This window comes from Planococcus citri, chromosome 1 (genome assembly GCF_950023065.1).
Source record: "Planococcus citri chromosome 1, ihPlaCitr1.1, whole genome shotgun sequence".
NCBI classification, from domain to species: domain Eukaryota; kingdom Metazoa; phylum Arthropoda; class Insecta; order Hemiptera; family Pseudococcidae; genus Planococcus; species Planococcus citri.
This window is the reverse complement of record NC_088677.1, coordinates 53,631,605-53,658,710: the sequence shown is the minus strand read 5'-3', so window position 1 is coordinate 53,658,710 and position 27,106 is coordinate 53,631,605. Positions and strand designations below refer to the sequence as shown.

The following is a 27,106-nucleotide window of genomic DNA, read 5'->3' as shown; positions in this document are numbered from 1 at the left end:
GGTGATATGAAAGAAGTTGAAATCATCAAGATGGGTAATTTTTAGTCATCTACCTACAGGAACTTTCAAAGTAAAAACAAAAAACAAACAAAACACATAGGTAAGTAAAAAATGAGTTTAATGCGAAACTAAAAATTGTTATGGTATTAGTGTTCGCCTTTCTACGTAGGTACTTATAACATAAAATATCTACCTCGTTTTCGTTGTACACACAAAAAAACAATAGGTATTAATTATAAATTGATATTTTTATGGAAAATTATTCGTTTTACAAAAGTTGCTTTTAGTAAATAACATAGATAGGTAGAGATACTAAGAAAAATTTGGATATTGAATAATCATCTGACTTGAAAGTTAAAGTAAAAAACTAGTATAAAATAGTATCAAATTAATAAGTAGTTAAATTTCCAAAATTGACTTTTGAGATATGTTTTATCTAAGCGATGTCTAATGTGTTGGCGAATAAGTATGCCTAAATTATTATTTTTCAGTACATCGAGAATAAATTTTGCCAAAGTGTTTGCAATTTGAGATTTTTAAAATCATTTTAAAATTAATTTTTATAATAGGCAACTTTTTTTTTGTTCAATAAACAAATTATTTACTTGACGATTTTTTTTTCTTTAAATAATGCGTGAATAGAATTTGAAGAATGTGGCAGGTAGGTAAGTTTTCATTCTCTAATTTGAACATTGAGCATAGATATTTGTTATCGAAGTATAGGTAGGTACATCAGAAGCAAGTTGGTCAATTTTTTATATAGGTAATTCTACTAATAACAATATTCATTTAGAAAATAACAATAACCGTACGTATAATAAAATACATAAAAGAAATCACAGATTTGCGTTCTTTTCTTGTGTAAAATTAATGCGAAGTGATCTTAATATTAGGTAAGTAAAAGTCAACAAAATTCTACACTTGGTATGAGCTTATTGCGATGAAATTTTCAAACAAATTTTAAATTTTTTGTAAGAGAAAATTTAAGTAGATAAAGTATTTTTAACTACGAAAAAGGAGTATTTATTTTACTTGTACGATAATAGGGATGAAATGGGAGGAAGAGGAGGGGTTATTTTGAAAGACAATACTCCTTAAGTAGACTAACACGATTTTAAACATAAAAAGGGATCACTATGGAGTAGAAAATTACTTAAGAAGTAGGTATATAAAATTTTCAACAGCGTATTTATATGTAGAAAAAAACATTTATGTTTATTATAATTTATACATAAATGAACTAGAAGTATTAACAACTCTAAAACAAGAAACTTTCAAGTTTACAAATAGGCCAGTAAAAACAAAACACAATTCGAATAATGGTAAGTAAAACTTTTTTTTTTTGGTAATGTAATGAGCATTGGAACAACAGATTCAGATCAATAATATTTCTACAGTTGACTAATTGGCCACAAATAATCAAAAACGCGAGGGAAATTTTTAGATTCATTATAGTTTCAAATTCAAATAACATTGTAGTAAGGTGATATTGTGCAATATAGGCTGTAGCTTTTCCTTTTATATGTGAAAGCATTTCAAATTTCTGAATTTCTGACTATAAAAATTTATCGCTCATGTTACCCATTTTATCTTGATCCTTCTTACACTGGCATAACTAGCAACAACATTTTAAATTTATAATACAGATATATGCATTAAAAAAACAATAGGTAACTAGAAACCAGTTGGGTATGTTTTAAATTTGGCTAAAAAATTGACTCTTAAAATAAATAAGTACTCACCTAAATACATTATAAATATACTGATAATGGTATATATTTTAGAATGTAACAGTAATATAACAACATTCGGGTAATTATAATTTTATATTCAAGGTAGGAAGGTAGGCACGTACCTACCTGATAAATTGGCTAAGTAAGTTTAGGTAAAAGTAATCACAGAATTCTAGTTAAGTAGGTATAATTTTTAATTGGTAATTCTTCTCAAAAAAAAAATTGAAGAAAACTGAAAAACAAATATTTTGTTAAGTATCGATTTCAAAATTAAGTCTTACGTAACTTTTTTTATTCACAAATTTTCACTCTACAAAAAAAATCACCTAACATACATACAAATCAGCCATAATTTCTTTAACGTCTTAAAGACCGAAAACAACACTCTAATCCAGCTCGTTCACGTACAAGAACCATTATAAAAATTTTAATTCGGTTAAACCGTTTTACTTCTGTAGTTTGATGGGTTTTCTCTCTTTTTAAATAGTTACACGTAGGTATTGAAAAAAAAAAAAAAATGACTACAATGTTTTAGTAGGTACATAGTTTTAGAAAGGCACTTGACAATTTTCGTGAAGTGAGAATAATTTCAAAAGCTCCGTTTATAATTTTTTCCCGCTGTGATTTCTTCTTCGAAAATGTGATAGAAAATTACTGCTAAATATAGTAGAGATACCGAATTGGAAAAATTTATACTATAATTGACTATACAATAACTAAGAAAATTTCAGAAATTCAACTGGAAAACGACAAATAAGGTACTTATTCGATAAAAAACTTATGAAAGAAAACGGGTAAAAGAGTAAAATGGTTTTAAATTAACAACCTACATTGTAGGTTCAAGGATTCATATAAAATAGAGTAACAATTTATACAAAACAACGTAGGTACTTCTAATTTAAAACTAAGCGTATTATTAGTATCACTATTAAGACGCGTCTGTCTAAAAAAACAAAAACAAAAAAACACGAAACAATACATGAATAAGAAGTCGAACAAAATTTTCTATCGTATTAATAAATAAGTAGGTATCTTGATAGGTATTTACATTTTTGTATAATTAAGGAATTTGGTTCATATTTACACGTCGTAAAGTTTGTTTGTAGGTATTTTATTTACAATTAGGTAAATTAATTCATCTTTAATCACAGAAAACAATAAACCTTCATGGTTATAAATGTAGATAATCTCCGTACTTATTAGTTGCAGTCGCCATTTTGATTATTTTTTCCATTTAAGGGAATAATATGAGTTGAAAATATTGTACATGGGTATTTTGATCATACACAGAACCGAATTATCAATTTGATGTGGGTAATTAATTATATGTAGGTTGATACAAGAAAGATGAAACTTGTTGCAATTCATCTGCGTGGTCTTTTTTCACAGAGTACATAGGTAAGATACACTTAGGTTCCTATTTTATAACATACTCGATGGCTTATTAATAGAACTATTCAATTTCTCACTCTTAACCTTCCATCAGTCGTCAATACGATCGGTGACGTGTGACCAAAAGAGGGTAATAAGTTCTGGAAAATCTACTTGCAAGGGAAGTATCACAACCAGCACATTTTTTTTTGAATTGGACAGTGAGGAATCTATAAGTACACTCCAAAATACATCATCAGCCGAAATTTTAAATGCTAAAATTCATTTGTCGATTTTTGACGAATTTTTAAAAATTCAAGTTTAGGTCAAAAATGAGAAAAAAATTAAAATTTCACTAAACTGACCTGGAAATTTGAAAGGTTTTTACACTATTTTCGACTTTCAGAGTCAACTGGCGATGGTTTCAAAATTCGAACTATTCTAGAGCCTCCAGAAAATTTTCGGATTTTCCAGTTTTTGAAAATAAAAAAAAAACGCTGTATGTATTTAAGTAGGGTGAAAATGAAATTCAGCACTTCTAAACTTGGATTTACCATTTTTATGAGCCATTCGATCGATTTAGAAGCATATTTTCAAAATCATTTTGTTCCGATGGAAATTCAACATTTTCTGCAGTATTTATTTGTGATCTGTCACGAGAAAACCAACCTAGTGTCCAAAACGTAAATTTTACAGGAAGGGCATTTGAAGTTTTGAGTCTATGTATCAGGCGATCTAAAATTTGTAGGTCCGTGAAACTTGCACCACTTTTGGCCCCCATGAGTGCCAACATAACCCGATATTTTTTTTTTCAGAATCATCACATTCAAGGTTGCCAAGTCCAATAATCGAAATTTCCCAAAATCGATTTTTTCGATTTTTTTGAATTTTTTGCCAAAAATGTGACAAAAACTACCCGAGTATGAATTATTAATGAAGAATAAGTTATTATTATTTAATTTATCACGTTTCTTAACAAATTTGTTCAAGGTGAAAAGAGTTGATTTTTCCAGAGTGAACCTCATTCAAATTTCAAAAAAACGGCCTAAATCCTACAAATGTGAGCCGATATTCACAAAAATTTGTATGTTGACTCCTCCGGACAAACATTTCGAGAAAATCAAAAAAAAAATTTTTTTTCATTTTTTTTGTAGTTGCTCAATTTTTTTGACCTTAAATTTAGGGTCAAAAGAATCGTTCGCGAACGTTTTTAGCACCGCAGGCAGATTCAGCACCCTGAGTACTACTAATATCCACCATAAAAAAAATATCGATTTTTTGGACACTAAGTTGGTTTTCTCGTGACAGATCACATTTTTGAAATTAATGAAGAAATCGAAATTGGCTGAAGGCTCCGGAACGCTTCGACACTATCACCAATCGATTCGAAAGATTGAACAAATTTCAGCATCTTTAGTCGCACGATCGCAAACGATGAATTTTTCATTTTTTTCAAAAAATTACCTTCGTCCTTGGAGGTATAAGTAGGTAGATATTTCGTTTTCATCCTACTTACTTACCTACAGTGTTTTTTTTTTTTTTTTTTTTAGAAAACTAGAGAATTTAAAAATCTGCTGAAGACTCCAGAACAATTCGGAAGGTAGAAAGCAGAGTAGGTACAAAACAAATTTAAGCGTTATAGGTAAAATTTTGACTAAGTAGGTATCTCTTTATTTTTTGGTCTTTGAATTTCCAAAAACTCACCAAAAATTGAAAATTGAATTTCAGTAGGTACCTGAAATTTTAGTTGGTGGAGTATTTTGGGGGTTCTATTGATTTTGATTCTTCTTTGTCCGGTTCAAATAATTTTGTGCTAGTTGGGAGGTTGGGATGCTTCCCCTTGTTAGTTAATTCTCAATTCTCCTGAAAGTCGACTCTTGTCTTTAGACTCCTGGCTCCAATTTACGTACTTGTCATTTTTTGGATTACAATTTGAAGGTTTCATCTTCGTAATCGTACGATTGAAGAAATTCGTACCTCGTATGAAGTTTGATAAAAGATTTTACTTCTGAAAAAATTATTGAAAAGTGAGAATTATTCAAAGAGGAGAAAAAAACTGATAGCAAGGTCAACGTCTCTTCATTACAAAAAAAAAAAATTGTTTAAAATGGTCCAACGCTAACATTACGTTTGAAAAACAAGCAACACAAACCTTTTTTTAATTCGCCTGCAAACTGCAATAATACCTACACTCCTACAGCAACTCAAACCACACTAATGTAAATTGGTTCGTCAACCTTGAAAATTGAAGGAGATTGGTGATAGGTATTTGCGTCGATTTTTGCAGAACTCCCAAAAAAAGAAGCATCAACTTTAGTTCAATTTTAGCATGGAAGATACTATGATTGTTGGAAATATTCCAAAGTGCTCTGGCGCATTCACTTTATACAATCATGAGTAAGGTATAAAGATGAACGTTTTTCTATATGTAGAGATACAGCATTCGAGGTTTTATAAATTGAATGACATCATGTTTTGTCTGTCTTTGAAATTGAAGCCATAAAATCACTTGGAAAATTATACTTAGTTGAAAAGGCCTGTTTTGTTCTATTTTTCAAGTTTTGAGACAAGATGCATTGTACTATTACACTCAACTCAACATAGATATCTCCCTGTTACACTCGTATTTAGAGATTAAAATAATGACATAAATATCCCATTACTTTGCTCTTTAATTTCAAAGGTAGGCACTAGGCACCCCAATTTACATTTGTGTGATTAGGGTTGATGTATACCTATCACCGGGGGAAGTATTCGACAACTCGAATAGAACACTCGATACACAGCACGACAGATGATATGCAATGTAACCTACAATAATGCGAGAAATTTCGTCTAAGGAAATGAACCATAGCAGAACTTTTACTTCAGAGTCGAAAAATTTACTTTCATGTGTGCATCTTGAGGAACATGTACTTGGACTGACTCCACCAAGAGAATGCAATTCTTTTCACGAAACCTTTGGTAATACCTAATACTCGTTAAAAATGTTACCCTCAGTCAATCGTCGACTAATTAGCGATAATGTACGTAACACCATTATGGAAGAACTTTTTAAACTAAAGTATTTTTAGTATCCCGGCAAATACCACAAAACACTTCGGACGAACAAAAGTGCAATGGCTAATTATTGGTTTCAGAAGGCACTGCAGACCACGACGGAGATTGCCTGCCCGCATTAATGGATTCGCTATCTTGAAATGTTAGCGAAGTGGTATCGGCTTGGTCGTTATTTTGTATGGTATCTGATCTGTGAAACGGTGTCCAAGGTATGATAGGTTGGTGTTCGAGAATCGTGTTGAAATTACATTCAGATTTTGGTCGCGGTAAACTGGCCGTTAATATATGCAAGCTTCGACCGATTTCGGTTAACACAGACCGACTTCCTTCCGATTCCATCGAAGTATTAGCATGTTCGGCTTGTTCAGATAACGCGTTTACCACCGCATTTATGGTTTTGCTGCCACTTGCATCTTCTTCGTCTTCTTCTTCCTCTTCGTGATGCGTTACTATGTTGGGATTTATTCCGATTTTGTTCAACCTATAAAGCGAACAAAGTTGCGCATTACGACGCAATCTAAACGTAATTATGTAAATTTACTATAACTTCAGCTTAAAACCGAGCATTTGAATATTTTACACAGGCACGCGGCAAGGTGCATTTCAATATTTTGGTCGTAGCTGGGTACGTAGTAGATAGATAGGTACCTAGATAAGTAACCGAAAATGTCAAAATAGTCGTCTTCATCGTCGTTTTTACCTTAACGTAATTTCGTTTCATAATATTATAATTTATAAATATGCAACTAGGTAATGCGTACTTTCGTTGTTGGGGTACCTACTTGACTCGATAATTTAATTTAGGTAACCACATACATTACACTTTGTAGAGATGAAATCCCTTTCACTAGTGAACATAGACAACGCAACCAAAGTACCTACTTAAATGTTCGTAAGTTTGCTGGTTGAGAAAAAACTAGCATTCATGAGGACGCAGCAACGCAAAATTCAAGGTGAGAGAGGTAGAGGGGGTGAATTTTTGAATTTTCAACTCCAAAACTATAAATTTGCCCATTTTTTTAAAACCCATTACGAAACTGTGAACTGTTGAAAATTGCAACCCAAATTAGCAACCAATAGTTCAATATTGCAAGAGTGATTGAACGAAGGGGGAAGAGAAACGTAAATATATGTACGAATACCGAACTACATTTTTAATCATGCAATAAACTGGTGCAAATACTTGCTGGCACAATTGCAAAATAATAAAGAAAACGTATGTATGCGCAAATGCAAATCTAAATACTAAATATGCAGGTAAGTAAAAATTCATAAAAAGCAAAAAAAAATCCACGCTGGAATTCTACATATGTAGGTACTGCGAATAGCTACCCAGAATACTATACGAAGATATACCTATTAGTAAAAATAATTTTTATTCAAATAAAGCAATACAAAGTATACGATAACGAGACATAAAATTTACATTTTATAAATTACAACGAATCTAAATGGATAATTGTTCGTTAACAAATTTTGTTCGCTTAAATAAAATTAACGATAAATGCGATGGTGATGGCCAGGCCTTGGGAGGGATGTAGGTACCTACTTTTGTACATTAATGACAATGAAAAGATTCTCAGGAGTTGAGTTCAAGTATGTGAATAATTAAAAATCGTAAGAAGACAGGGAAATGATGAAAAAGTGAAAATGGTTGAATATGTCTTTTAAAATGATAATTGAATTTATTATCAGAAAGTCCAACTTGAGACCTACTAAATTTTTCAAGTTTAACATTCGCTTTTAATCTACGTAGGTATCACCTATTTTTGGAACCAATATAAAATCGCCTACGAAATAATTTCAGCAAAGTTCTATGGACTTTAGGTACCTGCTTCTAATAGACTGCAGAACCTCAATTTTAAATTGTAAACAGGTATGTGCGTTTTTATAATGTAGACACGAGCACGACTTTGATAGAAATTGAATGTTGAATAATATCTTAATTATTTTGCATTTGAGTTGAAAAAACAAGTGATTAGAGCGAAGAATTTAGAAACTGGTTATCCCAAAACTTGAGGAGATGAGGTATACGTTGAAAAATTTACGGGATGATGACTTCAAAAAAAATAAATAAATAAATAAATAAAATAAATAATTCAATAAAAAAAAAAAAAAAAGAAAATAATGAATAAAAAGAAGGTTTGAAAAATGAAAAAAATAGAATGTTGGATACTTTTGTCAACTCTTCGTCTTCAAATAAAGATAATTAATGCTCTGGGTAATAGTTTAGTTTATTCACTGGCCAAAATCATACAATATACAAAGCCAGATTTACCTCGATTGGCGACGGAGCTACGTATAGCATGCGCATTCAGTCAAAAATATTTTCACTGTAATATTTTTGAAAAGTATTTTTCAAAAACGATAAAATTACACCGAAATCTTTTAAAATTGAATTTCAATAATTTTCCAATTCTGGGGTTAAATTTTATCCAATATTATATTAAAAGTGTTTTGATTTTATTAAATATATTTTTCATTTTTCTATTTTAAAATGAATTTTGTCACGATAAAAAAATTTAATTAATTTTCCATCGAAGCTGTACCTACGAACATTTTCCCGCATTCATTGCAGCACCACAAGAAAAATTGTTTAGGCCCTACCGATTATTTTAACTATGTACTTTGTTATTGTTAAATAATACCTACTTGACTAAATTTTGATTACACGAGAACTACGATAAATGCGTTGTTAATGCAATTATCTCATCTAAAGGTACATCTATCTACTAAAAAAAAAAAACAACAACAACAACAAAAATAAACACATTCAAATAATAATGATAAAAGCTTAAATACGAATTGGTACATTCACATCAATCTACAAAGCAAAAACTAAAAACAAAATAATAGGTAATTTTAAGAAAAGAAAAGAAAAGAAAAAAGCAAAAACAATCGTTCAACTTTACGAATTATGATAAATACAGAAACGAAAATGCACTAAAGAATTACACGATACATAGCTAAAAAATAATAAAAATGGCACAACTTTTCAAGGAAAAACAGGTAGTAGGTAATAATAAAAACACAACAAATAATAAGAAAACTAAAAACGCGCGTAAAATCATATACAACAAGGTAGGTAAGGTACGTATTAGGCTAAATAGCAAAAATTATAAAAAGAAGCCGATCACAATCTGGTATCACTTTCGATTGCATTATCATTTTCATAACTGATTTCTTTTTTTCTACGATACCTTTCAGCTGCCACCGACTCCATAGTTCTTCTCATCAAAGGATACTGGTCTAATACTGTATTAAAATGTTCCACCGATAAGGAGAACAAATTGCAATACGTTTCTGCTCGAACACTAGCTACTCTACGAGCATTAGTTAGCAGACAAATTTCACCAAAGTAGGAACCATCACTGAGGCTAGTAGCAACATCGCCGTTAGCCATAACGATGTCAACAATTCCCTCTTGTATGAAGTACATCTTATTACCTATTGTACCTTCTTTGATAATAATGTCTCCTGCGAACATAGGAAAAATTTTCGTATATTAGAATTTACATTTATTTACACAACGTAAACGTTCATTTTACCTGGTTGGAAGACTTCGTATTTCAACTTAGTAACAACATCGGATACAAAATTTGAATCAGCGTTAGCAAAAAATGGTACAGATGCCACTAATGACCGGCAATTATAATTGATCACATCCTAAAAGGCGAAAGAATAAAACAAGGGTTAATTTTAACCAAATCTACCGCCGTTACACATAATAACCTAATCGACGATTTTAAATTCTCTTACTTCTCGAAGTTTCTCCGAAAGTTCACCAAGAATGGCTTCTTCGTCGAAGAATTTACCCTGATAACGGTGTTCGAAATACTCGGTTATTCGTTGTCTCATTTCCCTTGGCAGTTTTCTATACGCCATGTATTCTTCTACTTGTTTCACCTACATAACAAACATCGAAATATATAGGTAATCGATTAGGTAAGTATATAGGAATTCTTATTTCTGATTCCTATTTTTATACTGATCGCATAAGTAGGTAGATAGATATATATTAAATCAATAGTTTACCCTCTCTCTGTATTGTCTTCTAGACGAATCCAAACTTTGAATTAAGTTAGTGGCATGACCTAAGAATAGAGCGTAACATGTTGCACCACTTATCATCGACAGCATCGTTAACCACATATCAGTCAACGATTGTGGAGGAAATCTTCCATAACCTATGCATAACATATGCGACATGGCTTTGAATAAGGCCCACGAGTATTGCTCCAACCAGTACGCGTCCTGGAAAAGAAATTTCAAAATACATACGCCTATTAAATGAAAGAACGAGACTTTTTAAAAAATATTTTCGTTTTAAGACTGGTTATTTTTAATGAAGAAAAAAAATTAGTGATGGTGTTGAAATGTCAAAAATTGGAGTAATTTTAAAGTGATGTACTTCTGTCAAAAAAAAGATTCCAAAAATTTCAGCCTTCAAACTCGATTGCGGGTTGTGCGCCAGGAGCAACCTTTTTTCGTATTACTAAGATATGTAACATGTATGCGGCTAATATTTTTAATAATACAATTTTTGAGTAAGTGAGTAACTCATTGAATAAACCAATATTTAAAAAAATTAAAAATATCTAATAGAAAGGACCATTTTACATCATTTTCAATCAAGCTTCCGCAGAGGGTTCTTCGATTTTTATAATATGTAATATAGGTTTTTTTCATGAGGTTATATGTTATTTTAGCAACAAAAAAAATAATCATCATTTCTGCTATAGATTCGCCAATGGGTCATTATTGGGAAGAGAAGGGGAAAGGGTGCCTTTTTTTCAGATTCCGAAAATTTCAGTTACCAAACTTGTCGACGGGTTGTGCGCCAGGAGCACATCTTTAATGAAAAAAATCAAAAATTTTACTTGAAAACTTGTACTTTTTAGGAACGATGATATCACAGAGATCAGTACCTAATATTTTTAGGATCCAATGCCAGATCACCAAACATCCTGAACAAATACATCGAATTCGTGATCTCGTGATCATCGACAAACGCCGAATTGAACTTTCAGGAAACAATGCTACATCATAATTCACTTTACAATTGACACAGTTTTTCAACACAGACAATGCCATGTTTATCCAACAAAAATTCCAACTCGAGGAAAAATTAACCGACAAAACAACACAACTTCCTGAAACTTTTCACGCTTTTTTATTTCTACGCAGCTTTTGATAAAATTAGGTATACGATTTTATTCGAAAGTTTTCAATGTCCATGTATATTGTATAAAGTTTAACTTACTTTTAAAAATTTTTTCTATCGGCGAATATTGTTAGAACTTTTTTTTTACGTTTTTATTTTTACTTTCACTCGGAAACAAATGCTCAAGTACCGATAAAATTGCGCCGTAATGGACGTTTTAAAAATCAAACGACTCGAATCGAAATTTCATGAGTAATTCATTTCAACTTAGGTATAACTGGGTAAAGCTCGACTCGAGCTAAACTCTACCTACCTACTACAAATGTTAATAAGTTTTTCGAGTTGCAGTTTGTAACGGTTTCGTGTAAGTATAAGAAAAACAGTCCACGTAATTGAGAAACGCCTACCTGGGGAATATTTTCTACCGGAAAAAGTTTAAGTATATTTTATCAATGAGAGAAAATTTTTGAAAAAAGTCAATTAGACTGTACTACACTTTAGCCAATTATGCATTTAATGTGTTTCGGATTTGGTGTGTTTCAAAATGAACCTAATTATCGTTCGGATATTTTCCCAACGAACTGATAGCTTCAGTGAAATTAGTTAGATGGAAATTCCACATCGAATCAACATCAAACAAAACGACATTTAAGCTACAGCTACCTTTAACGCCAATTCTATCTTGTTTTTTTTTTTATATAATTTTTATGGTTAGAAATCGAAAAAAAGAGAAAGGTACCTACCAAAAATCAACTACCTGTACCTAACTATGTCATGCACGTTATACCATCACAGCACAACGTAAGTGCGTTTGTCTAACCAGGTAACGGAAATAAAGTAGGTAAATAGTATACCGAACAATTTACGCAAATTGATTGGAATGGGTGTTCGTTACTCGTCTATCTGATCTATAGGTATACATATTGGTACATTCGTAACAACCGTCAAATATAATCCAAAGTAGCAAAGTTATTTAGGGTTAAAATTTGTTCGTTTTGTTAGATTGTATGTACTTCATAAATCAGAGTATAACATCGAATAGGGAATCTTATACGACTTTTTCGTTTTAGGTGAGGAAGTAGGTATCTATATTATAGCTTGAATGATCGTTGTGTTGATGAACCAATTTAAATCGTCAAATTAGTATAATTTTTGGAATTTATCGTACATTGAATAGGTTGGTAAGTACTTAGGTACAACCTATTTAATGTGCATATTCAAAAAATAAACTAGGAATGTGCAAATGAATAATGAATGTCTTTTTTTTTCAAGTTCCACATCAAACATTTGAACATGGAAGGTCACCCAGTGAAATGAAATTAAAATTTCATTATTTTGCCAGCACCGAAAGTTACTGCTTTTTCAAGAACACGATAAAACAGCGATTTTTTTTCAATTGAATGTAACTTCGACATTTTCACGGACAATTACAAATAATAGATTACCTAGGTTTACTCTTGAGCTTGAGCTAATGTCTACCAAACTTTTTTACATCGATTTCAAATGCAAAGTAAACTTTTGGGATTATTCTATAATTCAATTGTCTCAAAATGATTCGACTATCTATGTGCCCGCTTTTTTTTTGTTTTTTCAGTAAAAAGCATTGACGGTATTTTATTGAAATGGTATGTACCCACCATTTACACATCGATTTACATACTCACAAGGTATTCCTATGAACAAAATTACATTAAAGTTGCAGTTACAATGCTTCAGAGAAAAAGTAAAAAAAAATCAAACATTTTTTCTTTATTATTATGTAATATTTTTAAAAATTTGTACAGCAGTACCTCTATCTACCAAGGTAATATTATGAACAAAAATCCTTTGAGCATCAAGTCCCCACATACTTAATGATCTAATTCGTATTTTTGCATTTTAGATACACCCTATTTTTGACATGAAGGGCAAAAATATGATTCTAAACTGGAACACATTGATTTTGGAAAAATGTTGAGAAGGTAATCGGTCAAGTTATTCACTAACAAGCACCAATCTCGAGCACACGCGCCAACGCTAATTTGGACAGAATTCATGGCTTTTTTTTTTTTAGAAAACTGGAATTTCTGAAAAATCATTGGAGGCTCTAAAACGATTTGAAACCACCTACAGTCGACTCAGCATATTGAAAATTGAGGTGCAGAGTGAATTTCGGTATCACAACTTAATTTTGTGGAAGTTTCAAGCTTTCAAACATCTGCTGGAAGCTCCAGAACTACTCAAAACGGTTCAAAAGCGTTTTCAATCGAGTTGGCGGCCGGGTCAGTAACAGGATATTGTCCCAAATTTCAGTTTTCTAATTCAATTGGGTGAAATTTTAACTCTTTCCTCATTTTTAGTCTAAATTTGATTTTCAAAAAAATGACCAAAAATCATAGAGTCTGGAATTTTGGTTGGTGGCATATTTTTCGAATGTAATTTTTTTAGATTTCATTTCACATGATATTTCAATCCGCCGACTTTATTCAAAAAATCTACACACCTACTCGATAGTCGATACGCACACAGAATCGGCGTGGAAAATGATAATAAAAAAAACCTCTTTCCTTATGAAAGCCTTAACGCCGGTACCGATTGGTAAATTATTCTTTTTTCATTTATATTTGGTGTGATTATTGTGTCATAATTTTGTTTTATGTATTTGATGCGTCATGCGAGGTAATTCAGTCTAAAAATTTAAATGTCATAGAGTATAATTTTGTAGACATAGGTTACATTCAAATTCAATTTTTTCGTCGTAAACAAGGTCAATTTTTTTCAAGTTGGCAAGTTTAGAAATCTAGATATAATTTTTTTTTTGCTGTTACTCGCACGATTTTCTCTATACAATACTTTATGCCTTTTTTCGCAAAGGAAAAATACGAATCTGACTCTAATACTAATGAACCTACCAACCCATGTTCTGAACTTAACAATAAGTATGCCCCAGTAATCTTTAATATAGATTATATTGACCATTGTAAACACTCATGAGCTATAAACGTACGAGTAGGTACCTATATTTAGTTAAGGTATCTACTTTCGTTGATTAAATTACACTACGAACTAATCAAAATAGGAAAATCGTAGGGTCTAAACCAAATATACGAAGGTATATTCGCCGGTAAAAAGTTGTTGCGTATCATTAAAAATCAAGAACACGTAGAAAACCATTAATTGAACGGTACAAGCCGGTACAAGAGTCAATTGTGTAAAGCAGATAGGTACATTAGTTGAAAATTTCATGTTTTAACTAATTTGTTCGCTAAAAATGGATAAATGCGAAGAATACATCGAAGAAACACGCAAATCTATTTGTGACAAAATTTAATGTCTATAAAAATTTCCCACATGGGTAGGATCGTAAAGTTTTCTGTTTTGTTACCTACCTACCTACGTGGAGTTTAGACTGGATTATGTTGGCGGCTTTTTGAAAATCAAAAACAATTCAAAGGATTGACAGAGTTACAATAATTTGAGGTAGTTTGATAAAAGATCTACATAGGAGGTGGTTCTGCGTCATATGGTTAGATATACTCAGCTTCCAGGTGTTCAAAATGTGCTTTTACCTCCTTCTTGACTTATTTTTTTCCATTTTTATTTTTTACATGAATTCGTAGATACCTTATTTGGAATGAAATATTATTTTTACGTACCTGTAATTCATTAATGGCCACCCACGAATTTTCAGGAAATCCTTGCAGCATTGGAACCAAAAATTGCAAACATCCTGACCAGTGACCAATCAGCAGCATCATACAAATTAAATTGAATATCCTCATGAACACGCTAGCCATATTTAGGAACTGTAAATTATCAAACAGATAATCGTACAATCATTAAACAAGTAACGTATTTCGTATAATTTATTTTATCTATCTATTTGTTCAAAAGTCGAATACACGGGCACTCAATAACTGTATCAGTTTATTCTCGGACTTCGAAAAGAACACTTTCTTCACACTCTTTCATCGTACATTCTCAGGATTAACTAAATCACAACCTGTAAACCCTTTCACATCATGATGACTAACGTAGTGTGCCTGTTTAACGTATTTCCTACGATGATAATAATTAAGAAATCTAACATCCCCCAACTCGAGAAATATTAAACATAAAAATATATAAAATGCTTTTATAGTCACACACAAATCTTGTCTTAAAAAAGAACCGCGTGAGAAGTGAAAATAAAATGCATTAGCAAAAGCTTCCAAACTATTTTTAAGCTCGTGTGCAGGTAGCTGCTTGTATATGTTTTAAAAACTTCACCGGTCAAGCATTAATTTTTCATTTTTATTGCTGTGAGTAGCTATAGGTACCGAACTATGAAATTTATTGGCCAGGTACCTAATAGTTCATTAATTTTATTTCTAACACCTACTTCACAACTGCATAGATAGGTACTCGACTAAGAAGACATATATAATATAACATAATAATTATTATTTTAGAGAAGGTTTTAGCTACAATAGAAATTATTTATGTTTTGTACAAAATTATAAGTTTGTTTCTAGAGGTCCAAGTATATACTTGTATTTACAGTGGGTTTTAGGAGCCGTTCACGGCCTTCCATCGTATGGTGCCGTGACTCAAACTACACAACAGTAATTAAATTAGCAGATTTGTTATTATAGAAGGAGCAACGTATTCAACTTTACGGAATGTTATTTCTGCAACATGATTTCAAATACAAGTAGATAAAGGTGAAGCCTTCAATTTAACAGCTAGACAACATTTTTTGAATTTATGTAGACATGTTTGTCTGCTCTTTTACTCACTGGGGCAATGATAAACTCATCAAAAAAAATTTTATTGACAATTTTTTCAGTAAAAATTCTTGTAATTTTGGCAACTAAAATAGGTTGAAGATTACAGTTTAATGCCTGGTTTCAAAGATTGCAGCATTTCTAATGAACTGAAAAAAAATTCGCTTGATTTTTGGAGATCCTTCTTCATTTCTCTTTTCTCGATACCTACCATTTTATTCAAGAAGAAGGAATTGTACTGAATTGGTACTAAAGAGAAAGCGGTGAAATCCAGAACACAGTAAAGTAATGATAAGATGACCTTTGGCTGAGATTGTGAGACTTCATAATATACGTAAAGCGGAGACCTTTAGTTAGAGTAAAGATGGTAGCCAAAAAATGTCGGTTAAGAGAGCATTTAATTTTAGTAAAGATTAACAATAGTTATCTATTTTTTTTTCGTTTTATTTTATGATATGTAGGTAGTTGGGCAAACATTTTAGTAAAGACTTCTTATTCCCTTCAGAATTCAATACTTTCAGTGGCTCAGCTCAGACCATAAAATCCACAAAAATATTACGTGCACCTAATTATAAGTAAGTATACCTAGGTATATGTGTGTTTAGATAGAACTCCCAAGGTTTGCAGAAAAAAAATTAAACCTACTACGTAAGTAGATGAAAGAAGAAGTATGAAAAAATAAAACAAATAGAATATAGGTAGGTACACCTATTTCATAAATGCATATCACAGCGTAAAATATTTCGAACACGTACGCTCTGTTATCGAAAGGATAAACAAACTTGTACAGAAAAATGTTTATCAAGCTGCCGTTGCTGCTTTATAAGACTCTCGACTTTTTTCATCCGTAAGAACGAAAGAAAATAGGAAAAAATCATGCATGACCGTTAATAGAGGTGTTCATTTCGACACTATAGCATTTTTAGTATTCATAACGCGTCACTCGGGTATGTAAGAGACTTTTAGCAATCAACTCCAACTCGACAGTATTTTTTCTATTTTTTCGACGAAATGATGCAGGTCTCTTTGATTTTTCAACAATGCTGCAGCTAAAGCTTTTCATTCGCTACCTACTTATTCTATGTATTCTATGCCAAATTAATTAAAATTTACGGCCAACGAAAATGGGTGTTTTTTTGGGGGCACGAAAACGAAGAAGATTATCGACCACGCGATGAAAAGTTGAGCAAACTTTTTTGATTAAAAAATTAAATTATTTTGTTGATGGTTTATCGATAACACTGCCGTACACATTGTACTTAAAGATAATAAATAGGGAAAACTTTTTGCACCATACTCGTATATTGTCTCCTACCTACTTTTAGTTATATATAAAATTAACGACACTTATAAATTATGGAAAAGCCAATGGTTTCTTCATTTTAATTACAGATGCTCGGTGGTGACTATTGCAAAAACAATTTGTCTATGTATTAATTTATGTGGTTTTTTTGGTTTTTTTTTTACGTCGTTCGCATAGGTAGCTATTTAACCTTTGCGAAGAATTATGCTTTAGTTACAGTACCCTTTTGCGTAGGTACTTGAAATCTTTTTGTATTACGCTCTTACACCTAGAATGACGCGTACCTACTTTTATAACTATAATACTCAAGTCAGTAGATAAGTACATATATACAAGAATAAATAACTAGGTACACTAATTGTAGTACATATCTAATTTATTTGATTCGTTATTAGATTAATAAACATTGAACTTTTTCGTTTGAAAGCACATGCTCGAATAAATGTTGACACTAACTATAGACTACCTATGTAAATAATTAGATATTCAAAATGTTGAATATTATCAAGGCACCGAAAAGTTCATAAATTATACCGTACATAGGTTCCCACTTGACTTATTTACTTAAACATTTAATAAAACTTTTGAGGAAGAAAAATTATGCCAACATGTTTCAAGATTATTTTGTTACACTTACTCGGGTGAGAAAAAAGGTCTTTGATGTTTTGCTTGCTGCCACAACTTGGAGATGTAGGTAGGTTCACACAAATAATTTGACATTTTTATAGAAAAGAGGCGAAGATTTTTTGTGAAAGGAAGAGGCATGCATGATGATGATTTCTTAATCTTTTAAAATTAAAAAAATATAAAAAGAGATCAATTTTTAATCAATTTTTTAAACTGTATCTAGATAAATTCACCCCTAATAAATGAATGCAATTTTTCAATTCTATTATCATTTTTGAAGAATGTTTGATACTTAAATGTTGTTAAAAAATTTTTTTTTAAATTAATAAAGAGGGAGCAGTATAGGTAAGGTACGGCAGTAGTAATAATTTCAATTCAAACCACCAAACATGATACTTTCCTTTTCAGGATGTTTAAAAAACTCATTTTACTTGAAACATCCTCCCTAGGTTTCAAGTGCATCACAATAAGTGAAAGCAATGCCAAAGTTGGAGTGGCTTCAAAGTTCGTCATGAATCGTAGTTTCTACTCTTTTAGAAATTTGAAAAAAATTGTCAAGTATTTTTGAAAAGCAAGAGAGATTGTATTAGATAGGTACTCAAAATTATATGATAATAAATTGATACTTAATTGAAAAACCAAATGTTTGTTTCAGTACTTAGCTTAATATCACTCAATTTAAAAGTATTTTTTTTTAATTTAATATTTTTTTGGCATTTTTATTGTTTTTGAGTACCTAGGTATTGCAAATTTTCTGAAGTGAACTTGGTAATTTTTATTTCGAGACATGTTGATCGAGACATGGAAAAAAATGAAGAAAATGAGAATTAAAAATAATTTTTAATCTTGAGGGAAGAGACATTACAAAAAGTGAGTAGGTATATATTTGATTAATTGGGATGATTCTGCCTGAGACTTGAATTTCCAAAGTTATTACTGCTTAAAGTTGGCTAAAAAAATATAAAAAAATTAAAAAAACAAAATAACAGCAAATCTGTCAAGTTTAGGGGTTGATAACTAAATATTCGAAACCCCAATTTTCAATTAAAAAAAAATCAATTCAAAACCTCTTCAATTTGTAAACTGAGTGACAACAGCATTATCGTATTATTTGGTGATATGTATTATTTTTGAGTTTCCGAAAAATTTGGGTTTCAACATCATAATAATGTTAGTATGTATATGAAGTGGACTTAGTTCGTTTTGATACAAAAACCTGTGTTGCAAAAGTCGTAATTTTTGGATCAAAACGCACTAAAGCTCATTTTTCAGATCAAAACGCACTAAATACTTTTTCTTTGTTCTCCCCCCGCCCCCATATGCATAAAAAAGTGGAAAACTGCACTTTTCACACCCGTATGGATTTCTTTTTTCCATCGATGCCCCATTTCACCCCCTCCCCCTCCAATCTGAGGTTTTTCCTGTTTTCTGGAAAATCAGGGAAATGGAGTTTTTGTTTTAACGTTTCTCAAGTTTTCTCATCGAATTTTTCTCTTTTTGATGCATAACTCAAGTGCATGGCAGGTATACTTTCAATGAACAAGCTACCTGTACCTACCTAGGTACATAAATGTTCAGCCAACGTTTTTTAAAAAGTCTTCGGCAGGGCCATGTTCAGGAATTTTTCGCTCTAGACAAACTTTTTTTGCCGCCCCCCCCCTAAAAACAAGCGTATCGCATCCAGTAACAAATTTTTTGGACCTAGTAAAAAAAAATCCAACGGACGCACAAAATAAACCATCAAGCCAAATTTCAGGTGCTGTAATTTATTTTTGAATTTTTTAGTTCAATTTTCATGAAAAAAAATTAATAGGTAAATAATATCAACATAGAACGCTGATATTTAGTTCAGATCTCATTTTTGACCTCTCAAATCGATGATGTAAAGCCTGGTACACTGCACGATCCAATATATTTGATAAACCAGGTTTGTCAAATTGATAAAATTTAATCAAAATATATTTGGTTGCATGGAAAGTCAAATATATTAGATCATGTAAACGCTCTGATAATCTAAGTTTTTTTTCAAATTTTCAACGTTTTGTTGATCGATGACACCAATTCTGAAAATAGAAATTATTTATATTTTCAGAATTATTTTCAGAGTTGTGTCTATGGTGTCTCCGATCAACAAAACGTTAAAAATTTGAGAAAGACATCATCAGAGCGTCCACACAACCGAATATGTTTGATTAAATTCAATTTGATTTGACAAATCGAGTTTGTCAAATATATTGGATCATGTGTACGCTCCTTAAGTTTCAAGATGTTTTAGAGCTTCTGGGAGATTTTTGGATTTTTCATTGTAGTATTTTGTAGTAAAAAAGCTGAATTCAATTTTTGGCATTTTTTTGGTAACTATCTACATATTTTCAAAAAATGAAAAATCTATTTTCAGCATAATTTTTCTCATTTCCGCACAATATGTTGGATTAACGAAAACTCATGAAAGAGCACAAAATTTCCTTACATTGATTTCATTTTATGGCAAAAAATCCCCGAATTGATTTTTCTCCTCAAAATTCTGACGCTCATAAATTTTGTCGCTCTGAGCCGCCACCTACTCTCGTCGATTGAAAAACATGGCCCTGGTCCTCGGTTGTACTCGGATTTTCTGTAGTTTAGTTATTCATTTTCTGGACACCCTGCGTATGTGTTCAAGATGGCACAAGCAACGTTTGGAAATCTTCTAAAACTGTCATATTAGGCATTGAAATATCGAATCAAATTTTTACATTGTGTCGTGAATTGGATCAAATTCTAGTGATCTTGGCTTGTCTTACAATCATAAAATAAGTACAGCTGGATACTAATAGATAGGAATTAATGTGGGAAGGCTGGTAAATAAGGTAGGTACCAAATGAGGCAATGAGAGGGGATAAATCTCAAGAAAAATGAAAACAAGCGGAACTGTAGGTACCTAATTTAAAATACTTAAAATAATAAGTACGTGAAGAAATCAGTGAATTACTCGAAAGCTTAAAGCTATACAGGCATACCAACAATTGAAAAAAAAACTACGATATGACGCGGTGACCTTAACATTCGAGTACAGTCAGTACAGCTAGATTGCACGTATGTAAGGCAACTTTATAAAGTACCTATGTATAACTCCACAGCACGTTCAATCCAACTTCACAATACGAAGACCTAAGTGTAGGTATAACTTCAATTGAGAAATTAAATCCAACAAATTCTCTCATTCTAAAAAAAAAGATCTCGAAATCACGACACAAATACCAATTCTCCTCTGTTAATTTACGAGTACTTCTATCACTTAAGTGTCTACTAATACCTATGTGTACAAATCACCTGCACGATTTGAACCCCATTTCACACAAAATTCAATCACTTTTCACCTACTGCCATTTTAATGGCAACAGAAACACCTTTGTCAAAGCAGTAAATGGTTACAAATTACCTACTCGACAATATAAACGCGCAAGTTGATCAAAGCGGATTGATTTTGAAGCGAGGTGTTGAGGTGTATAAGGCCAGGCGTACGTTAAAGAGCGTTTTATCGAATAAGTCGAGGAATTACGGATGAATCCAAAGAAGGCGAACTTCCTCTACAGGTACAAGGTACAATGTTAATCGAAGCGGTAAGCTTTACGTTTATATGTAAATATGAGATTAAAAAAAGAGAAAAAAAAAGAAGGAAAGGTACGTAATACTGTTAATTAATTGGCGATTATTACATGCAATCGATTGCAGGTACTCGGTATGTAACAGCGCAGCGTACAAAAGGTTTTTGCTCTAATATCCGCTAAAATTTCACCACAGAAATGAATACCGGATGATGCTAAAGTTCCAATATAATTTGATAAACCAGCGTCGCGCGGTGATGCCAATGATGATACATTTGGTAATTGAATACGAGTAAGTACATCAAATTTAATTACGACGACAAAATACAACATAACAGCTCAAAATGAAAAGAAAAAAAAAAGTTATATAATACAAGAATGGTAAAAGTAGCCAAGTGAATTACGGTAAGATAGAGGCGTTTTGATGCGGGCTGGCGTTTTGGCGCTCAAAATAGCGGTAACGTTGCGCTTAGGGTGCGAACTCGCACTCGCAACCCTTTCATCATACTGATGAGTCGTCGCTCACCACCGATTACCTTAAAAATCAGATTGTTTTTTCTGAGCGACTTCTTATTTTTCCTTTGTTCGGACGAGTAACTTCGACAAGTACGCCTTTCGGTTCGTTTTTTTTGTAAATTCTGCAAGATCTAAAAAAAAGATAACAAGCGAAGAAAAGTTTGTTTAAGAGAAAGATAGAGAACAAAAAGTTAAGAACCTCTTAAACAACTTTGTATCTCAAATCAAGAAAGAAAAAGTTTCTTTTACCGTTACTTTATTAATATCAATTTCTTCGCGTTTACGTATAATTCTCGCCTGCTTCAATTTTTTCAAGTGTATAAATTACGACGATGACGACAACGACGACGGCGACCCAGTGCCGGATATTTTTCAGTTCTCTATACCTACCTGTGTAGACTTAAACGCTGCTGTGATTTTGTGATTTCGTTTCGACGAGATATAGACTTGATTGTTGTGTTTTATTGAATTAGTCTAACGAGAAGGTTAGTTTAACGAAATGACAAATAGACGAGTACACCTTAAAATTTTTATGCAGGTAGGTATTTTTAATTGGGATAGTAAAGACATTTCTAGAATATGAAGTTTAGCCTTTCGTCTAGTGACTGTATGTGAATTCTTCATTAGTCCAATCAAGAAGCAGCAGGAATAATAAGGGGGTTAATGTTCATACAAAATGTCATCTTCAGTTTTTTAGAAAAACGATCATCAGGCTATTATTACCTTGATGATGAGAGCCACAAAAAAACGATCTTCTAGTATGGTACTGAAATAAGCATTTGATACCGACTTAAAAGGAATCCAAGAAGGAAACCTCCTGATCTGTTTGCTTTCGATTTGAATGAGACTACAATTTTTGGAAAGAGCATGTCTGAAACCCCCGTAACCAAAATTGCAGCTGGCTAAATTGATTTTTCGATTTTTGGAAAATTGTTGATAATTCAAAATTGACCACTTTGGGCGATTTATGTTTTTTTTTTTTTTTTTAACAAAAATGTATGCACACTTATTCAACAACAATGATGAAAATCAGTCCTGCAACCAATATCACCCCTTACTATACGAATTTCACTATCTGATTTTCGATTGCTCCAGAATTTCAAAACTTCTTCAGAAGGCGTGGAAATCAATTCGGACAGCTAAACATTGAATTACGGTTTGTTCTTGACCTGTTCCTGCACATATGAGCCCATTTTGCAGGCGGACACCTCAAGTGTATTTTTTTGACCAGAAGAAAAAATTCACAAAATTGACATTTTTCTAAACGTAGAAATTTTTTTTTTTGAATGTCTGCATATTGTCTTCGACCCCCTCATCTTATTCCACCCACCTAAGTGATACCGGGCCTCCAGCGCAATTTTAAATTCAAACGTGAAAATTAATTTTGGCAACTAAAAATCGAGTTTTGGCTTATTTTGCCCCTCTTTGAAGGATTTAAGGATAGAGGCACCAAATATGGACCACTTTTTTTTTTTGGAGGATTGCCATCTGAAAACTATAGGGCGTAGAAACCTCCACAAATGCTTAAAATGAAGTTCCATCTTTCCACTAACACTGTACAAAACTTCAGGGGTGAAGGTGAAATTTAAGTATGTTTTTTTCATTGTTGAGTAGTGACGAGTGTCTAAATGACAGTTCGAAATTTTGGACGCCTAATATGGACCACCTATAAAATTTTAGAATAAACATACTTTTACATTTTTCAAAACGTCATATTATTTATTTGTAGAAATCAACAAAAAACCGATTCTAAGCAGCGCAGGTTAATTTTGAATATTTTTTTTTTAATTTTTGAATGACGAGTATCAAAATGACTGTTCAAAATTTTGGACGCCTAATATAGACCACCTACACTGAGAAAAATCACTTCAGTAAAAATTACTGGAAAATGTAGTAATTAAAGGAGACAATACTACGAGTACATACCCTCATTTTAGCAAAAACTGATCATTCCAGCAGAAATTACGTCCTTTTTTGATATTACATATATAAACGTCAACAACATTTAGAAAATTACACCACATTTATATATTTTAATAAAAGTCGAAAAACACTCTAAAAAAATTTTTCAGTGTCTCAAAACAGTTTTTTGTAAATTTCTCAGCGAGTTTTGACTTTACAGTAAGTTGTAATTTTTGTCTCGTTCGTTTTTTTTTGGTGAAAAATACACCCGAAAACATTTTTTTCTGACAGATTGCGTAAATTACCTAAGAGAACGGGCGCTGGTCCATTCCATATTGCGGACTGGTCCATAATTGGTGCCCTTACCCTTATCCACATTAGAGCAGATTTCAAAACGGGCTCCTAGAGTCCTAGCTCTATAATCACGAGTAAAAAAAAAATGGTTCATTTACAGCGTATCATACCTTATATATTCCAGGTGCAGTTCATTGTGTAAGAAAAAAAGAAATCGTGTACCTATTATTCTACACAACAAGTGCTCTTTTCATTTTCCTCAACTATCCATACTTACATCGTATAACTATGTTCATGCTCAATGCAGTTTTTCATAAGTATTCTTAATATCTAACATACACTTGTTCTCCCTCAACTCAACGAGCAGACCTATGGTTATATGGTTAGGTAGGTAGGTAGGTAGGTCGGTAGGTAGGTACATATATCAATACCTACGCTACACATATTTAGTTATGTAATGCCATAACTTGGTGTGGGTGTATGCCTGTTGTACCTATACGTGAATCGTGGATACGTGAGTATTTTATAATTAATAAAAAGGTTTAAATAGGTACTTAATAATTTTTAGTTTAAAAAAAAAACACGAGGTTTATCCGGCACTGGAATAAAACTTTGTCACTCTATCTAGATAAATCCAAACTCGAAGGTGTATGCACGTGAAGACTTTTCTTCGCTATCCAATTTATATTAATAAAATTTCTCTCAATATCAAATTACGAGTAGATAGGTAGTTACAATCGAGTTTGAAAATACTTACATTCTAAAGAAAATATATAAGTAAATTTTTACCTATCTAGAAAAATAATTAGCTATTGACTATACCTACTTAATCATTATTTGTAAAAATTTTTTTGTGCATTTCAAAAGCTATACTTAACCTATAACTTTAACGCTGCTGAATTTGACGTTTAAAAAATGTGGCACTTTTGAATTTTATTCCAAATAGATATCACTAAAAATCAACTAAAACAACTAGTAATATATTTTGTATTAGGTACCTACATAAATCCATCTATTCATCAGTATCATTAAAAATTAAGAAAACAGGTAAACTCGAAATTAGTACCTGAGTAGTGAGTTTGTTAGACCCAAAATGTCAAATATACTAATAAATATAAATTTTTCAACGAACAAATTCTTCTACTCTATACATTTAATTACTAGTTGTTTAATTATCTACAACCTAAAAAAATAATTTTGTAATCAGAAGTCGTGTTACGACGGTGTCGTGATTGAAACAAATTAACAGCAGCTACTACTACACCACTAAAATAACACAAACACATTGAACAAAACTTTTATGAAGACAGGTCATGAGGTTTATTTTTTCTTTATCAGGTTACCATACTTTTGCGAATACAATACGATAATTTAATGTGTTAGGTATTTTTTGGGTGAATAGTTGCACAACACTGACAGGAATATATTTTCAGTGCTAGGTATAGGTATGAAATGAAAGTAAACAAAATGAAATGTGATCATGACCAAGACGAAATATGAACATTGTATTACTCAAAATAGAACCTAATCGAATTCAAATTCAAATTTTGTTTTGACTCAAATTGGAATACTTAATACTTCACTAACTGCTGTTTTTTTTGTTTTTTTACTATAATTTCCCATTTTGCAATATTATAGGTATCTATGATAAATTTTCAATATTTTATTGTGTAGTCTACTTATCAAAAGAATGAAACATATTGAAAATGGAAAAACAATCAAGTCACATATCCACAAATATATTCTGCGTATAAGAAACATTAGTCACATAAAATGAATTACTGTATCGAAGTGTGTCGACAAACGAATCGAAAATGATAATTGATTATGGTAGCATCGAGATAAATAATCAAATGCTGCGGTAAGATTTCACACAGCACATTCAGATTTTCAGTGAAAATTAATGGATGAGTGCGAATATCTTACGTCTGGCTAATTTTCTAATCAACGAATCCCAAGTTAAACCACCAACGACTTGACAACTTGTCTAAACCATTTTCCATTTACCTCGATAGCAAAAAATACGCCAATATGGCGATGATTAACATTTTAATTTCTTACCAAGGCACGAGTAAATAAAGTATACCTTGTTTTTTGTATACCGAGCTGCAACAAGTAAGTATATAGGTACTAGGTAGGTATACCTACATTTTATTAAAATTATTCTTGGTTGGTAACTTTTAGGTTGGCAGTAGTTTATTGAAAGACTTGAATCCTCTAACTTGCATTCGAGTAGAACTTTCATTACACTTTTCTTTATTTGCCTGTTTTATTTTATCACTGAGAATTATTTCTCGCACAACTGCGCTGTGATACAGAGATAAGTTATACCTGCCTTAAGAATTTCTTATATTTCAACTGTTTGTAAAAAAAAAAAATAGTTTGGAAACTTTTGCTATGTAATCTTTCCTTCAACTAAAGCTACAGTATTTTTCAAAAATAAATACCGTATAACTTTGGATATCAACACAGCGTTCGAGATGACGAACTGCTTATATAGGTACCTATTTCTCACGTACATGTACCTACTTTAGTATGCACGGAAATGCCATCCTGTTATTTTTTTTTTTCATCTTCTTATGTAGATAGATTTTTTTAATGCTCTTATTACTGATCAGTTGAAACAATTGCGCTGACATGAACTTGAGTAGTACTTGACCAGGGAACACATCAAATGACTTTAAAAGAGAAGAGGAGAATAGTCGTATGTTTCATAAACAAACAAAAAAAAAAAAAAAAAAAAAAAAAACGCGTAAAATTGACATTTTTATTTTGTATTGCTATTCGTTTTTAATCGCCCACCT

At 31.7% G+C, this 27,106-nt stretch overlaps 1 protein-coding gene across 3 annotated transcripts in view; it reads right to left on the bottom strand.

The window, feature by feature from the left end:
* Positions 1-101: 101 nt before the first annotated feature.
* Ih (hyperpolarization activated cyclic nucleotide gated potassium channel Ih) overlaps positions 102-27,106 on the bottom strand; it is a 148,832-nt gene continuing 121,827 nt past the window's right edge. For 2 of the 3 annotated variants that reach the window (XM_065346184.1, XM_065346186.1), the window contains exons 6-12: positions 22,127-22,237; positions 14,964-15,113; positions 10,200-10,418; positions 9,924-10,070; positions 9,713-9,830; positions 9,365-9,641; positions 102-6,645 (exon numbers count right to left, since the gene is read on the bottom strand). In XM_065346184.1, the coding sequence (XP_065202256.1) occupies positions 6,228-6,645; positions 9,365-9,641; positions 9,713-9,830; positions 9,924-10,070; positions 10,200-10,418; positions 14,964-15,113; positions 22,127-22,237 (1,440 nt within the window). In that variant the 3' untranslated portion in view covers positions 102-6,227. The remainder of the gene's footprint in view (positions 6,646-9,364; positions 9,642-9,712; positions 9,831-9,923; positions 10,071-10,199; positions 10,419-14,963; positions 15,114-22,126; positions 22,238-27,106) is intronic. The other variant, XM_065346185.1, reaches the window with a different exon arrangement.